General features: G+C 48.4%; 7 protein-coding genes across 7 annotated transcripts; 2 read left to right on the top strand and 5 right to left on the bottom strand.

Annotated features, from left to right (window-relative positions):
- Nucleotides 1–123: 123 nt before the first annotated feature.
- On the top strand, nt 124–1274 carry N7458_007999 (putative inositol phospholipid biosynthesis protein Scs3; the record flags this gene model as incomplete). The annotated part of the gene is made up of 2 exons (XM_056911381.1): nt 124–1077; nt 1173–1274. Coding segments are annotated over 2 exons (1056 nt in total), but the record flags the coding sequence as incomplete, so codon positions are not given.
- Nucleotides 1275–1450: 176 nt separating this feature from the next.
- N7458_007998 (uncharacterized protein) lies at nt 1451–2721 on the bottom strand (the record flags this gene model as incomplete). Its single annotated transcript, XM_056911380.1, has 3 exons — nt 1451–1497; nt 1592–1855; nt 1935–2721. 3 exons carry the CDS (start codon nt 2719–2721, stop codon nt 1451–1453), a joined length of 1098 nt encoding a protein of 365 aa, XP_056764206.1.
- Nucleotides 2722–3170: 449 nt separating this feature from the next.
- N7458_007997 (putative erythromycin esterase) lies at nt 3171–4520 on the top strand (the record flags this gene model as incomplete). The annotated part of the gene is made up of 1 exon (XM_056911379.1): nt 3171–4520. One exon carries the CDS (start codon nt 3171–3173, stop codon nt 4518–4520), a length of 1350 nt encoding a protein of 449 aa, XP_056764205.1.
- Nucleotides 4521–6433: 1913 nt separating this feature from the next.
- On the bottom strand, nt 6434–7224 carry N7458_007996 (fungal specific transcription factor domain-containing protein; the record flags this gene model as incomplete). Its single annotated transcript, XM_056911378.1, has 2 exons — nt 6434–6446; nt 6518–7224. 2 exons carry the CDS (start codon nt 7222–7224, stop codon nt 6434–6436), a joined length of 720 nt encoding a protein of 239 aa, XP_056764204.1.
- A 995-nt stretch (nt 7225–8219) lies between these two features.
- On the bottom strand, nt 8220–9710 carry N7458_007995 (N amino acid transport system protein; the record flags this gene model as incomplete). The annotated part of the gene is made up of 2 exons (XM_056911377.1): nt 8220–8276; nt 8334–9710. 2 exons carry the CDS (start codon nt 9708–9710, stop codon nt 8220–8222), a joined length of 1434 nt encoding a protein of 477 aa, XP_056764203.1.
- A 901-nt stretch (nt 9711–10611) lies between these two features.
- N7458_007994 (MFS general substrate transporter) lies at nt 10612–12642 on the bottom strand (the record flags this gene model as incomplete). Its single annotated transcript, XM_056911376.1, has 10 exons — nt 10612–10841; nt 10894–10989; nt 11042–11109; nt 11165–11371; nt 11433–11510; nt 11565–11740; nt 11794–11988; nt 12039–12202; nt 12256–12298; nt 12352–12642. The coding sequence occupies 10 exons, from the start codon at nt 12640–12642 to the stop codon at nt 10612–10614; spliced, it is 1548 nt and encodes a 515-aa protein (XP_056764202.1).
- Nucleotides 12643–13049: 407 nt separating this feature from the next.
- On the bottom strand, nt 13050–14087 carry N7458_007993 (proline racemase family protein; the record flags this gene model as incomplete). Its single annotated transcript, XM_056911375.1, has 1 exon — nt 13050–14087. The coding sequence occupies one exon, from the start codon at nt 14085–14087 to the stop codon at nt 13050–13052; it is 1038 nt and encodes a 345-aa protein (XP_056764201.1).
- Between the last annotated feature and the right edge of the window lie 622 nt (nt 14088–14709).

Raw genomic sequence — 14709 nt, 5'->3', positions numbered from 1 at the left:
GCTGTCAAGGCGTTTACTTTCCTCGTGGATCCTGCCTACAGCCCCCTCAATCGTGAATTCTCTGCCCACAGTCGCTACAGTCGCTATCCTGACACTTCTTGCATCTCAAAACTGATTGCAGTCAATAAACTGGACGCGAGAGACTCCCGCAAGCCTGGGGTCTCTGCACTGACAACCATGGCCACACCCACTCGTCCTGCTCCCTCGCCGGCCGCTCTCTTTACATCCCCGGTCGCTCTCCTTATATACCCGGCCACTTTGCTATTGGGAACCTTATTCTCAGTGATATCACCAGTGGCCCGCGCTACAAGAGATCCTTCCTCACGTCTGCCGCAATCGTCCGCACCTCTAGCACCTTCCCTCGCCGCTGACCTTCACCTCTCCGAGAATCCGGTCAACTACTTCGCCCGCAAGAACAATATTTTCAATATCTACTTCGTGAAGATTGGATGGCTATGGACGACCGTTGCCTTTGCCTCGCTACTTCTCTTCCAACCCGCGTACCGTGCCTCGTCCTCGCTCTCCCAGGCGCAACAACAGACTCGAGTCCGACGAGCTCTCCAGGCCTTCCTACGTTATTCAATTGCGACAACGATATGGTACTTGATGACACTATGGTTCTTCGGTCCATCTATTTTTGATCGCGTCTTTGTTGTTACGGGCGGGAAGTGCGAGGAGGTGATGGAACGTGCAGGAAAGATGGACTTGGGTGGGAGCCGCTCGGCTCAGGTAAAGACCCTTTTCTCTGCTGCAGCCTGCAAAGCCGCTGGCGGGGCCTGGAACGGTGGCTACGACATCAGTGGCCATGTATTTATGCTGGTGCTGGCTACGGCATTCCTGGCCCATGAGGCCGTCGGTGCTGGAGCATTCTCTTCGTCTTCAGCATCGACACGGGCCGATGGGGAAAGTGTGCGTGAACGCAAGGCCAGTGACCCAGTTGTGTCTGGGACCATTGATCACGATGTCGACACCGGGCTGGCGAGGAAATGGTCACTTCGCTTAGTCTGGGCTGTTGTTGGACTAGGCTGGTGGATGCTTTTCATGACTGCCATCTGGTTTCATACTTGGCTAGAAAAGGTGAGTCGTTCTTGCAAGGCTCGATTTGACGGGCGATTCAAAATCCTGCCGTTTCGACTCTTATGGACCTTACACTTACATTTTTTGCCTCATAGTGGTCCGGGTTAACCATCGCCCTGAGCTCTTTGTACGTCCTCTACATACTCCCAAGAACATTCACGCCGTGGAGGGATATTGTGGGAATTCCGGGGCTATAGAAAGGCGTTCAGATTATCCGCTATGGCGCTTGTACATACTGTTTCGGCGATAGATGGCATCCTATACATGATCGTGCATTTTCGGTGGATATTTCATTGTTATTTATTTCATCGTATAGACGTCATTTCCTGCCCTCTACCAATCTACCAGACGCAGCTCATGCGATTGCCGCTAATCAGGTGACATTCTTTGGTTCAGGGCCTAGATAACCCGAACAGAAGGCTAGGAGCAGATATGTCAGTACCGAGAGCCAGTGCGAAACATGCCATGACTTCGAGTTCTGAACAGTGCAAGATAAGCTTTTGGGGCCACTTACCGCCAGGAATCAAAGCCGAAGCATACATGACACGAGTAATGGGCCGTAGATCAGCTGGGGTCAAGTGTGCCGGGGCTGAGAGCTCCATGTAAGGATCCCAGGCGGCAATGATTGCATCGGACCAGCTCTTGAAATCAACTGCTCGTTCCTTTTCCCCAGTCTGCTCTGATTCACATTGAAGACCCATACACGTGCCAAACTCCCGAAAAGCCAAGCGAAATTTGATGCTGCGTTCAAGATATCTGTTGATTTCGAAAAGATCGTCTACAGGCAGAATGTGATTAGTATTTCTTGACACTGAAGCTGATGCGGCGCGTTGAGAGAATTCTGGGATCCCACTAACATAGCTGCTCGAAGCACCTTGTGACAAGGCTTGATGCCCAGCTTTCCGTCTCAGAGAACCAGTGTGCCGTCCATAGGGTCATGCCCAAGTCCAGTGGATCCTTCGAGACAAAATGTGACCCCTTGCGGTCCATCACTCGCCTGTAGTCAGCGATCTCCTCCTCCAAGACGTCCATTTCACCTGCTGCTGCTGCTGTCGCTTGAAGCAGACGAAAGGTGACGTACCCATCGATGGGATCGAGGTTGCCTTCGGAGTTAACTAGCGGCTTTGACAAATCCATGGACATCTTCCAGATCATGCGCGGACGTGCAGCCTTGCGATCAACGAAGAACTTGGGGTGAATGGCGCGAGCTAGTTGCACGGCCTGTCGGTTATAGTTCATGTCGCCCGATGCCATCGCCATGCGATTCAGTGCAAACATCCATACTGTCAAGTAATGATGATACTGCCCATCGGAGTCAGGTCCATATTCGTCCGTCTTTCCTATGCGCAGTCCACCCCCGAGAGGGTTCTGGTCAGTGGCGCCTGGTAATCGCGACCGCCCATCTCGTGTTCGACCCAAGATATCGTGCACAGTTTCGATCAGTCGACGTGCTAGCACAAGATACCGATCATCTTGGTAGTTGTTATTGCCTGCTTGACGGTACTCTTTGTGCATAGTCAACAGATTGATCACCCCAAACGCGTCCGTCCACAAATATCGGCCCCGATGACCACCTGATTCCGGGGGCGGAGTCCACTTCTCGGGCTCTGTTATGTCGCTAAAGTTTCCATAGATAGACTCCATTGCTTGTTGGAATCGGCCCACTTTCGGAGATGGACTGCTTATCGGAAGGGCCATGTTGGTAATGTTTCTTGTGAGGATTTGAACGGGGGCTGTTGGTGGTGATTTGGCGCAAGGACTGTGCAGTAAGTTGTGAATGATTAAGCCACGGCCAAAAGGCATTTGAAATTGCTCTCATCAGCATTAATCTATCACCTCATCGAGTGGTAGAAAGCTCTCGCTGGGTTGGATGAGAGCTGTGGTTTGGATTTGCGGCGGCTGTGGCGATGTGAAGTCATGATGACTCCGCATTTACTCGGATGTGATCTCACTTCCGTCGGTATTCCCAAGTATGGCTCTCTCAAAATGGCGATCTATTGCAAGATGAAAAATCAGAAGATGATTCAGGACACATCGCATCTCAGCGGGATCGTTACATGCACTCATTATTTCTGCGACGTCTGTCTACATCCATGGCACAGTTACAAGAGTTGTTCAACCAGGCGGTAAAGCCTCTCCCAAAAATTGAGGATAAAACATTCGCATCCTACTTCGACTCGTTTGCAGATAAACAGGTGATGCTCCTTGGGGACGGGAGTCATGGGACATCTGAGTTCTATCATGCGCGTGCGGAGATCACAAAGCGGATGATCCAGGAACATGGCTACACCATAGTCGCCGTGGAAGCGGACTGGCCGGACGCCGAAGCCATTGACCGATATGTTCGCTTGAGACCTGGCCCAAAGGCGCAAATTGGAGGCATGGCAAAGGGATTCGAACCCTTCAAGCGTTTTCCGACTTGGATGTGGCGCAATCGCGAGATGCAAGAGTTCGTCGAATGGATGCGCGACTGGAACAGCACCCAACCACCTGAAAAGCGTGCAGGCTTCTACGGTCTGGACTTGTATAGCATGCGCTCATCAATCCGTGCAGTTATAGAGTATCTCGATCGCATTGACCCGGAAGCTGGGAAGATGGCGCGAAAACGCTACGGTTGCCTCGAACGTTGGGTTGAGGACCCTTCAGCTTACGGTCTAGCCGCCATACGTGGGATGGAAGATTGCGAGCCTCAGGTGATGAAGATGTTGCGAGATCTCCTTGCCAACAGACTTATATACATCGAGTCTGATCCGCGTGATGGCGAGGAATACCAGAGTTCATCGCAGAACGCATTCCTTGTGCGAGATGCCGAGCAGTACTACAAGTCGATGTATTGGAGCTCAGCTACTTCTTGGACGCTGCGAGATACACACATGGTCGACACTTTGCAGCGTATCTTGCAACACCGTCCACCGCCAGAACACAAAGCTGTAGTATGGGCACACAATTCTCATGTTGGTGACGCTCGATTTACTAGCATGGGAAGCCGCCGAAACGAAGTCAACATTGGCCAACTATGCCGAGAGCGACTGGGCCGTGAGAATGTCGCAATTCTCGGATGTGGAACACACACCGGCACTGTTGCAGCAGCACATGAATGGGATGATGATATGGAAGTCATGACTGTTAATCCATCCAGAAAGGACAGTTGGGAAATCGTGGCGCATAACACCGGCGTCCCTATTTTCCTGCTAGACCTTCGAGAAGAGCACATTGATCCGAATCTGCGGGCTGCACTCGCAAGAGAAAATCGTCTTGAGAGATTTATCGGTGTCATATACCGCCCCGATACCGAGAGAATGTCACATTATTCACAAGCTCAGCTCCACAAACAATTTGACGGCTACATCTGGTTCGATCGTACAGCAGCGGTTAAACCACTCGAGATCATTCAGCCCGTCACGCCGCTCGGAAAGGAGGAGACATACCCATTTGGACTTTAGGGTCATATGGCTGTGGATCGTGGAAAATGTTTCACTACTTCCAAATCTTCAACTTTTCGCTGCTCAAGATCTGAGAAGTATCCAGACATCGTTGTTGGTAGCGGCTACTTTTGAAATCTGCTCAAATTTACGGATTTTTTCTGTCTTCTAGAAAATACACCTCAATAATTGTGAGGATCGGCAGGCCCTTCTTAGAGAAATTTAAACACTCGAGATGGAGCTTTCAGCAATGACGCCAACATTAACAAGAGCTAAGGGGCGTAAAAAATAAAAAAGAAGTGATTTTTCTTACAAAGGATAAGCTTTGACGTTCTCTTGATATAGCTCATCATACTCCGCCATGAATTACTGAAGCTATCACTGAATAACCGATTCCACGCATGAACTCGCCTTGACAGGATGTCTTCTCTTTTCCTCATGCTCCTGGGTGGTGATCAGGAAATAGATGACCCAGTTCTCCAAGCCCTGTCAACACCAAAGAATCAAAATCTCCCCATCCAGTCACATCCCCAAAATGTGAGGTGGGACTCATATTTTCGACCACTTCGTTCACCCATCCAACAGAGTTCGAGTGATATAGAGGGGCCATGAAAGTGGTGCTGACCTGGTTGATTGGCTCTGATGAAGGCGTGAAACTCGATTCAGACTGTTGCTCGTGCACATTCAAGGATTCGGTTGATGGATCGCTTCGGTCTCTTGTTTGATTCATAATTCTTTTTGCTTCTTGTCTCAATTCCTCTAGGACCACGACGTATCGCTGAGGAAAGGATGCCTGCGTGCCGCATTTTGCAAGTTCTCTCTGTGCTTCCTCTCCTATTCGTAGATTATGACTGAGCGCGATATCGAGATTCATCCTGTTTTGAATGACGGAGACATATAGTACCACAATGGCGCAGAAGACGTAGTAGTGTGTAAACTGCGAGTTTTTTAGTCATATTCGGGGCCCCATAAGGCGATTCAGCCTTACGAAGAATGATTTGTACATGCGCTTGGTTCGGCACAGAATTTGAAATAACTCCAAAATTCTCGTCGCAGCTTGCAAGCATTTTTTGATGATCTCTTCACTTGAAGTGCGTAACTGAGAACTGTCTGGAGTTCTTCCCTTGTCAACTGATGCGAGATTCCGTAGGACAAAAGGCCTATAGAGCAGGATCTGGGCGTGAGCAAATGCAAAGTTCAAAACGGTATATTGCCGTTGGTATGTCACTTGAAGGAGCTCGATATTAGGCGTGTCAATGAATGCACCAATATCTCTCCTCCACTGAGTCAGGTCGGAACCGAATTTTTGTGCAATTTCTACTTGGATTTCAAGAGGTTTTTGTTGTATTCCGTAAAGCTCTCTCAAAATCCCACTAATTATTCTTGAAAGTCTTGGTGTCCCGCATGTCAGTATGTCCTCTTCAATCTGTTCACAATTTACCTACTTAGCATGGAAAATAGAAGCGAGCATGATGCTTTGTCTTTGGGATTCAGGGGGTAGAATCGCATGTCGCAAAATTTGGGAATCGTTCGCACAAGTTGGGAGTTCCTGAATAAGCATGTTAGATTAAGCAGACTTGCAATAAGAATCGTCTTTCTTACTTGGTCAATGTCCTCGTCATGGAATATTCTAGGACGGCCCAGCGCAGCACTCAGGTGATTGTCTAGACTGTAAGCACACCAAAATACCCTTCTCCTACATTCTTCTTCCACGTAGTCTGATATCATCCCTCGCCGTCTTCGCCTATTCAGTCCAATGGCAAGTGCTAAACGGGCAGTGGTTCCAAAAAGGCTCCAACAGTGATTGATTCTAGATTCCGATAGCAGATAGAAGCATTGTGCGAGTCGGGCTTGTATGCTTGTAAGTTTTATCGCGCCTTTCTCCGATAAAAGATGGCTCTCCGAGGCTGCAAAGTAAACGTTGCTTCAATAAGTTAGACAAGCTCGCTGTGACAAGAACTTTAAATCTTGTCCAAATGCTTCCCAGAGGATTGGAAATCTGACAGCTTGCGACTTACCTTTTCACTGAGTCCCCAACCAATCTATCATTTTCAGACAGGTATTGCTTTCCCTGTGCCAAGACCATCAGAATGACGGCCTTCACTGCCCGCTCAACAACATTGTTTGCTTCATTCACTCCAGAGTAGAAATCTTGGAGCCATGACTCAACTGTTCTTTGGTGGAGGAAACGATGTGTAGGAAATGAAAAGTCAAAGTAGCGATCAACCAGTACTTTGGCCTCACGAATTGGTGGGAGCACCAAGAATTGAGAGTCGTATGTGGGTAAAGGAGCGTCTCCAAAGTTGAATATTGTCTCAGTGGCAGAGATCTTGAAATTCTCATGAAGCCTTTTCTGTACACGGAGTAAAAATGAGACCCCGGAGGACGCCCCCAAGTAGTGTCCCTCCAAATCGGTTTCATCTGGCTCCGGAGAGTTGCGAGATGATGTGACCTGTGAATCAGCTTTCCTTGAAAGAGCATGAGTACTAGCTGAAGCCTGTAAATAGTGCGATTCTTGCGAGTAAGAGCTCACATCTGGGCTAGTACTTCCTGCAATTCCCGTAGAAAGCTCAGTGTCACCTCCAGGAATCAACTGCATGTCAAATCGGGTCTTATCTGAAGGATCCGTTTCGTGTTGCAATTTGTTCATTCTCTCTGCTGATTGATTGCCAGGCTTTCCTGGGACAGTTCGACCAGGAGTGTTATTCGGAGAATGCAATCCCATGATGGTGTCTTGGTCAATGACCGGAATTTCTGGAATTCTGCCTCTTCTATAGCCAGCATTATATTCACATTTCTCGGTCGACCGAATGCAGAGTGAGCAGGGAAGAGTCCCGGAGCAGCGGAGTTTCTTCCTTAATTTGAAATCAGTACATATATTGATCGCCCTATATCTTCACAAATCGGTACCTTTTGCATGTGTCGCATGCCCGGGTAACTCGGACGCGCACTTTAGCACGGCGACGCTTTTTCGGGTAGCTGTCGGGCATTTCCTTCTGGCTGGTGGTCCTTGCAGGTTATCTCAAATGGAAAGTGGAATTGGCGTTTCTGCAATTTTTGGGAGGGAATAATATCAGGTAAAAGCCAGGGGCTGCTGAGTCTGGGGTACCCCGCAAACGAGCGCGTGGCTACATGGCTCTCATAGTGCCACACTTTGGACTGTCTTTCATTCCACTAATCAGACATCTTTAAGAGTAGCCATGATATCATGAGCATATTAATTGATCTTCTCTTATCAATTCTCCTTATCTAGACACTTCGCTCGCTTTTCCGGAGTAGCTGGCCTGAACACCGAGTATTTGGTGTCACCCGAGCGGCTCCCGCTTGCTGTGAATCCTATGAACTAGGGAGAGATTTTTCCTCATATTGTGTGTGCATTGCGACAGGATCATGCAGCAGACGGACGGCTTTCCAGCCACCCATTATAATCATTTTAATCGCCACGGCGTACTTGGTTAGTTGCCCCTCATGCCCATGCCAAGACCGGGTTTTTATCCAACCGGAAAAGTGTTCGGAAAAGCGGTTTCCGACCACAGTAATGTTCGCCTGCCATCCTCAGGCAGGGCTGGGACAGTAATGTGCAAATTCTCGTATATAGAGATCTTTGATAAAGCTCCGCATACAAAAACCGAAACTCTCCACTCTTTTACCGTCAGAAATTTCCATCATTCTAGCTTTCCGGGATGAACTGCTTTCGCTCCAAATACAAAACAAGAACCATCATGTCTGGGAGCAGCTGAAAGGATTCCGAACACTCCCTGTGCGGTACGAATTTCGCTATAGAGCTGTTAGCACACTATTACAGCGCTTATGTTTTCACCATTGGAAACTTACGATATCGTCGATGCTCGAGTATAGCCCACAGACCAGTACTGCCAGCCCCATGAGGAAGACCAGGAAATTGATGATCGCAAAAGGCAGATTTTCCTTTGAAAACCACTCGCCCTTGCAAAGAAGTACCAGCCACATGATTGGAGGAAGATAGAATGAGAAACCGGACGTGAAAAGTGCCGAGATAATGGAGAGCAAGTCCGTGAAGAAAGGGATAGCTTCGGCAATGATCCAGGCGACGATAGTGATAGCGGCCACAAAGAGAATCCACGTGATCCAGCCCTTGGGCGTGTTGATATACCGAATCACGTTGTTCTTGTAAACTCGAGTGTGAAGCAATCGTCCGACAACGATCGCATTAATTGAGCCGGAGATGAAGATGACCGGCAATGCCACGCCAAAAGCGATTCGGCTGATCGTAGTTCCAGCCGAAAGAAGGGCTGGAGACTGAACATCAGGTCCAACGAATGCGTAGATAGTAGCTCCAGTAACAGTGTAAATGATGATTTCAATCAATCCCAAAACCCAGATGGATTTGGTAAAATCCGTGGGAGTGTGCATTTCCTCCATGAAAGAGAATTGGCACGTGGCAAACGAATATGCGAAGACGATGTCTCCGATGGCAACGTAGGCTTCCGTGAAAGTCACATTCTCCTTGGGGTAGGCAGACCAAGCTACTGTGGCAAGGCCACCTGGTGAGTTGCTTCCTTGAATACCCGTTGCGATGATCGTTATGCCAATAGCGATGAAAATGGACGCAAAATCAATGTAACCGAGAATCGTGATGTCGGCAAAAGAGGAAGGGATCGCGAGAAGGAATAGAATAATTGCAGAAACGATACCGAATACGAGAGAACAGATAGTGCTCTCGGTAATAGTAGCAAATGCAATCGTACCAGTAAGGCAGTGGGAACCGACGACGAAAATTAGTTGAATCACGAACACCGCAGAAAAGACTTCGTAGCCGGCTCGGCCCAGCAGCAAGCCACCAACATCTCCATAATGTTGCACAGAAGGGAATGCCAGCTTGACCTTGCCAATAATCCACGATGTGTATACTGCGATCAACCCAATACCGACACAACAGACCACGCCGGCAATCATGCCCAGAGTCGCGAAAGCCTGGGGGATAGAAAGAGCACCCAATGCAATGGCGTCAACAATCAGCATCAAAGTGAGCTGCTTCCAAGATAGGCGGCTATATTTCGCTTCGCCAGCAGCTGTGATCTGTTGCTCGGCCTCGCTCAAATCATAATCTTTGACATCTGAAGCTGAAAACTGTGGAGGCGAAGGGTGATCTTCCATGCTTGCTGTCTTCCTTTGTGCTTCAGCCAATGGCACGTCTGTGGCAGTATGTGCCATTCCCTCAGTGTTTCTCATGATGCTCGGCGTTGAGTCTCCGCATATACGCAGTGACACTTTCAGGACTAAGTAGTCTACAAACTCCAATTGGGGATTTGTAGATGCGAAGAAGCTGGCAAGTCGTATGTGTATCGCTGAATCACCGGGGACACCGCCGGTAGCTAGTCCCAAGCTGCGACTTGATTACAGGCTTCAAATTCTCAAAAAATTGTCCGGCTTCCCCGGCGAGCGGTTGAAACTACCGCAATGTTGAAGATGAAGATTCTTGTCTTAGTGTCAACCCCACACGGTCGGTATGCCAGGTATGTGGTACGGCCAAATCAGCCTTTGCAGATAGGATAGCTTAAAGAGTAAGAATCTTTCTTTTCGCTCCTTTCTTGCGGGGCTTCGATTCTCAAGATGAAATTTGCATGATCCGCGCTGCAGATTTCTATAGATCCACATCACGACGTAAGTGGCTGTGATTGGCTTAGTGGCGATCTTGCTCCACAACAAGAAGAGCTATTATTGGTTATCATAGTTTTTGTTAGTCAAACCAAGGCAAGCTGCCCTGACTCACTATTAGGGACTGCCAAGTCGGTTTTCAGATTGTCTAACATTTCAATATCCATAGTCTTGATGTCAATTCACCCGTAATACGTGTCATATTTCTTGAGTATTAATTGATGAGCCGACAGTCTAACACCGGCTCTAGCGAAACTGTACATTCTACTTGCCAAAACGAAATCTCGGATCGACTGTTCGCCAGGTGGGTATCACATGTAGATATTGTCGTGGATACTCAATGAATATATGTCATATTGCGCAGCTGCTACCATGAGACGCGTCCGTCGAAAGCCGAATGTAGTGTGCATGCCCAAGTAAGAACATACGGCATTGAGTGGTCAGTTCGTTAGTTCTGAACAAGAAAGTCGTTTGCTTAGAGCAAGAACCTGAATCCTCGCTTAACTGCTTGTCCCGGAAGCCCATGTTCTTCATTTCCTTCCGCCTGTTCTAGCCCATCAGTGTTGATGTTTGTCCCTTCTTCCTGGTCCAACTGTTTGTTCAAACGTCCAAGCACAATGCGAATGATAGTGGCAAAGCAAATTGTCATTGCTGACATAGCTATGTTGACCGAGAACGCAGTTGTGTACCTAGGCCCTGCCGAATCTATGATTATATTTTAGTACTGCATAAATATTTGGACGGATTTTTCACATACCAGGATACAAGTAGGGAGTGTAGATCTGGCAGACATTGCTCAGACAATTGATGAGAGCGAGGGCTGCTGCTCTCTTTGTGGCAGGCCGAGGAAGAACTGAAGTATCGTTACTGATTGTTCATCGTGAATACTTCGCGTATTGACTGACCATTTGAGATATACCCAAGTAGCACGACGTATCCGGCATAGATAGCTCCGATCATCAGACACATTGCACTTGATAGAAAATATTAGCGGACTTCGTAGTCAAAATACAGAAATCCTGACTTACACATATCGAGGTGCAAACTTGGTGGTAGACAGCGCAATCACAAAAGAGGCAATAGCAATAATTGGTGGAAGAGCAATATGCAAGTATCTCTCCCCTGTTTTATCTGCATGCCAAGCGTTAATCAGGACAACGATAGTACCGATCAAATATGGCGGAGTAGTAAGGAGTAGCGTGGTCACTTTATCCTTTCCGAGTCCAGACATGACACTTCACACACTTGGTTAATACCACAAATTTGTGATGATTAAGTTGGGTCTGAAAGTCTTACATTGGGAAGAAGGTTGTAACGGCACCTGAGGCAGTGCACCCGTAAATTGCGCCGAGCAGTAACCAGGCTTTATAGTCCCTAGAGCACGCTGTTTAGTATAGTTCGCGGCGCTGGGGCCATTTCTTTACATACTTGAAAGCAAGTTTTGCACCGTGAAACATGGACTGGTGTTGACTATCAACCCAATCATCTTCACCAATGTCTTCAGCGAGCCTCCAGGCTGCAAGCTCTTTTTCTTCATCGGTAAGCCACGAGGTTGTGCGTGGAAGATCTGGGATAATGAAGACCGAAATGATAGCGACGAATACCTATGGGGCTGTTAGTGTTATTTAGGGAAACTTCTTTGAGCCGTAATAAATACAGTAATAACTCCCTCAATAATGAATAGCCATCTCCATGCCGCAATACCTCGAGTGCCGTTGAGTCCATTGGTAATTCCAGCAGCGATCAAGCCAGAGAAAGCGCCGGAAAGTAACGAGCCAGAGTATAACAAAGCAGTCCGTTTGACGAGTTCCTTTCGAGTGTACCAAGCCGAGAGAAGGTAGAGACAACCCGGCTGGATATTTCATGTAAGTGAGAACATAGTACTTGATGGGTTCATCTTACAAAGTAGGCTGCCTCCACAAAGCCAAGAATGAACCGACATGCCAGGAGCCCACCATAATTTTGAGTTGCAGCGGTCGCACTAGAGATGATACCCCAGGCAAGCATACATGTTGGAAGATAAATCGAAGGCTTGCCCAGTTTATTTAAAATCATGTTGGATGGTACTGAAGGATTTCAGCAAAAGTGCACGATACCAGCTTGGCCGGAATGAACGTACCCTGCATCAACAAGTACCCAACAAACAGAATACTGACGGAGGTCTGGAACATCCCGTTTTAGCTTCATATCAGAATCATGAGACATCAAGCTTTACCTGATACTGATCACCACGAAGCTTAAGATCTTCTTGAAGTCCAGCAAGCTTGGCAGCAGCGATGTTGTTCCGATCCAGGTAGTTCATGATATACATGATCACGATCATGATGAGGAGCCTCAAGTCGACTTTGCGCACAAGCCTTTTCTCCATATGCTGCCGTTCCTCCGGAGTTAAACTTCGGAGGAACACTGGCATTCCTTCCATTAATGGATTTGGATCATTTTTGGTTGACGGGGTGTATTCCACATGGTCAGATGTGCTACCCGTGCCACCCTTAGCATCAGGCATGTCGGCACGTGTATGGAGCGCGATTTAGTAATTCAAGTTCGAAAAGTAACGGACTTTCAGGGAATTTCCAAGCCTGGCCAAGCTCTTGGCCGGAATTTGGCTTTTGTACTTCAGCTGTCTTGCTAGATAACTGGATCTTTTCCGGGGAAGTGCGGGGTTGGGGGACGATCTGTCTCCGGAAAAGGCCCTCGGATAAGTGTTTCCATAGTGATCTTGATCCACAATGAGACTGCATCGTAATGCCTTATGAAAGCTAGGAACTAATCCCACTGCAGAGAAGCGACGGGGGACATGCTGACGGATCGGCCAAAGAAGAAGACGCAGTTTTGGGATCATATCTAACAAGCATAGCCTACATATTTCAGCCGGAATAACCTCCCTACAGGTCTCAGATGCCAGGGTGAGTGCTAGTTTGGTGGCATGTGCCACTGGTCACCGACTCGAAATCCTTCTGGAAAAGGATCGGTTGAGTCCAGGACAACCTGCTTGAAGCTTGTAATCCAAGCTCGACCTTTGACGGTTGGTAGAACAGCCGAATACTTCCCGACCTTCGTGGTCCCCCTGATCCGGCTACTGAACTCAGTGCCCAAAATACTGCGATGCTTGAACACTTCTCCTTCTTGAATCTGGCCCCTTGAATGCATCACCGCTAACCGAGCACACGTCCCAGTACCACAGGGGCTGCGGTCGAATCGCCCAGGTGAGACCACCACGGCATTCGGAGCCACCTTTACACCGTCTTCTAATTTTAACGGCTCAGTGAACTCCAGCACGCTAAACCCCTTGATCCCTGAGTTTTCAGGGTGCACAGGAGTGTAAGCAGCTTCTGTTGCACGTTTAATTCTCTCCGCAATCTCCACCAACTGGCGGGCTTGTTGATTGCAGACCCCCAATCCCAGTGACGCGGCGTCCACCAAAAGATACATCATCCCTCCGTATGCAATATCAACAGTGACTTCGCCAATTCCAGGAACGTTAACTTTATAGTCGAGTTCCAGAACAAAGGACGGGACGTTGTCGAACTCCACGCTTTGGCACTTTCCAGCTTTGCATTCTGCAGTGACTGTCACCAGCCCGGCCGCAGTGTCCAAGGCCACCTCAGTCACGGGCTCCTTCATTGGAATCATCCCAGTTTCCAATAGCACGGTCGTGGTGCAGATGATGTTGGATCCGGACATTGGCGCGTATTCTTCGCTCTCCATGATCAAGAAACCAGCATCTGCGCGAGGGTCGCATGGTGGAAGCACAAGATTTGTGTTCATCGAAGCTCGGCCACGGGGCTCGTTGAGAAGAAGTTGGCGCAGGCTATCTTTCTTCGTTTCGAAATGGACAAGCTTGTCAAACATTGTTTTCCCAGGAACATCCAAGACGCCACCAATGATTACATCACCCACTTCTCCTTCGGCATGGCAGCCGACGATGTTTATCGAGCGTGAGAAAGGCATGGTCGATGTGACTTCAAGTTGCTAAGCAGTCAAACTGTTTCACTAAGGGTGTGCGTTCCGTACCAATCGAAATCTCTTCACTCTGGGATCTCGGACCAGCGCAATTCGGGTGGCTTTCATACACGAAGAGAGCCTGGGCTTTGGCTTGGTTATAACTGGCACTCTGCTCGATCGGGGGGATTTCCGACTTCTCAGCCTTTGGGTCACCTGGTCAAACTAGAAGATGATTCCGGCATATTGTTGGGAAGTGGTTCCGCATTATTTGCTTTTTTTGTCGGGAAACGTTTAAGTATTCAAATCTGTCATAGCTGGCGCTTTAAGCGCGGTATAATTGCGGGTTTCTCCTCGCGAGAGACGACGCGTTTGGTAAAGCGCATAGGTCGCGATCGGACGGTTGCCCCGCAAAATATCAGTCTAGACTCTAGACCCCTGCATATGAGCGCTTAGCTCGATGATCATAGACAAACAATGAGCTATTATTGTTCGGTTCAGCCAGTCAAGGACAAATGATTTGCTCCATAGTTCGCGTGCAACCGAGTCTGATGCCAAGGGCGATCTTCTAGTCATGTGGAGCGCAGCCATGCAAGAATCATCACCTGCACAGTGACTGGCCCCTTTCGGT

The sequence above is a fragment of the Penicillium daleae genome, assembly GCF_028827525.1.
Source record: "Penicillium daleae strain IBT 16125 chromosome Unknown utg000007l_segment0_segment0, whole genome shotgun sequence".
Lineage (NCBI taxonomy): Eukaryota > Fungi > Ascomycota > Eurotiomycetes > Eurotiales > Aspergillaceae > Penicillium > Penicillium daleae.
Note: the sequence above shows the minus strand (reverse complement) of the source record. Positions and strands in the feature narration are given on the sequence as shown.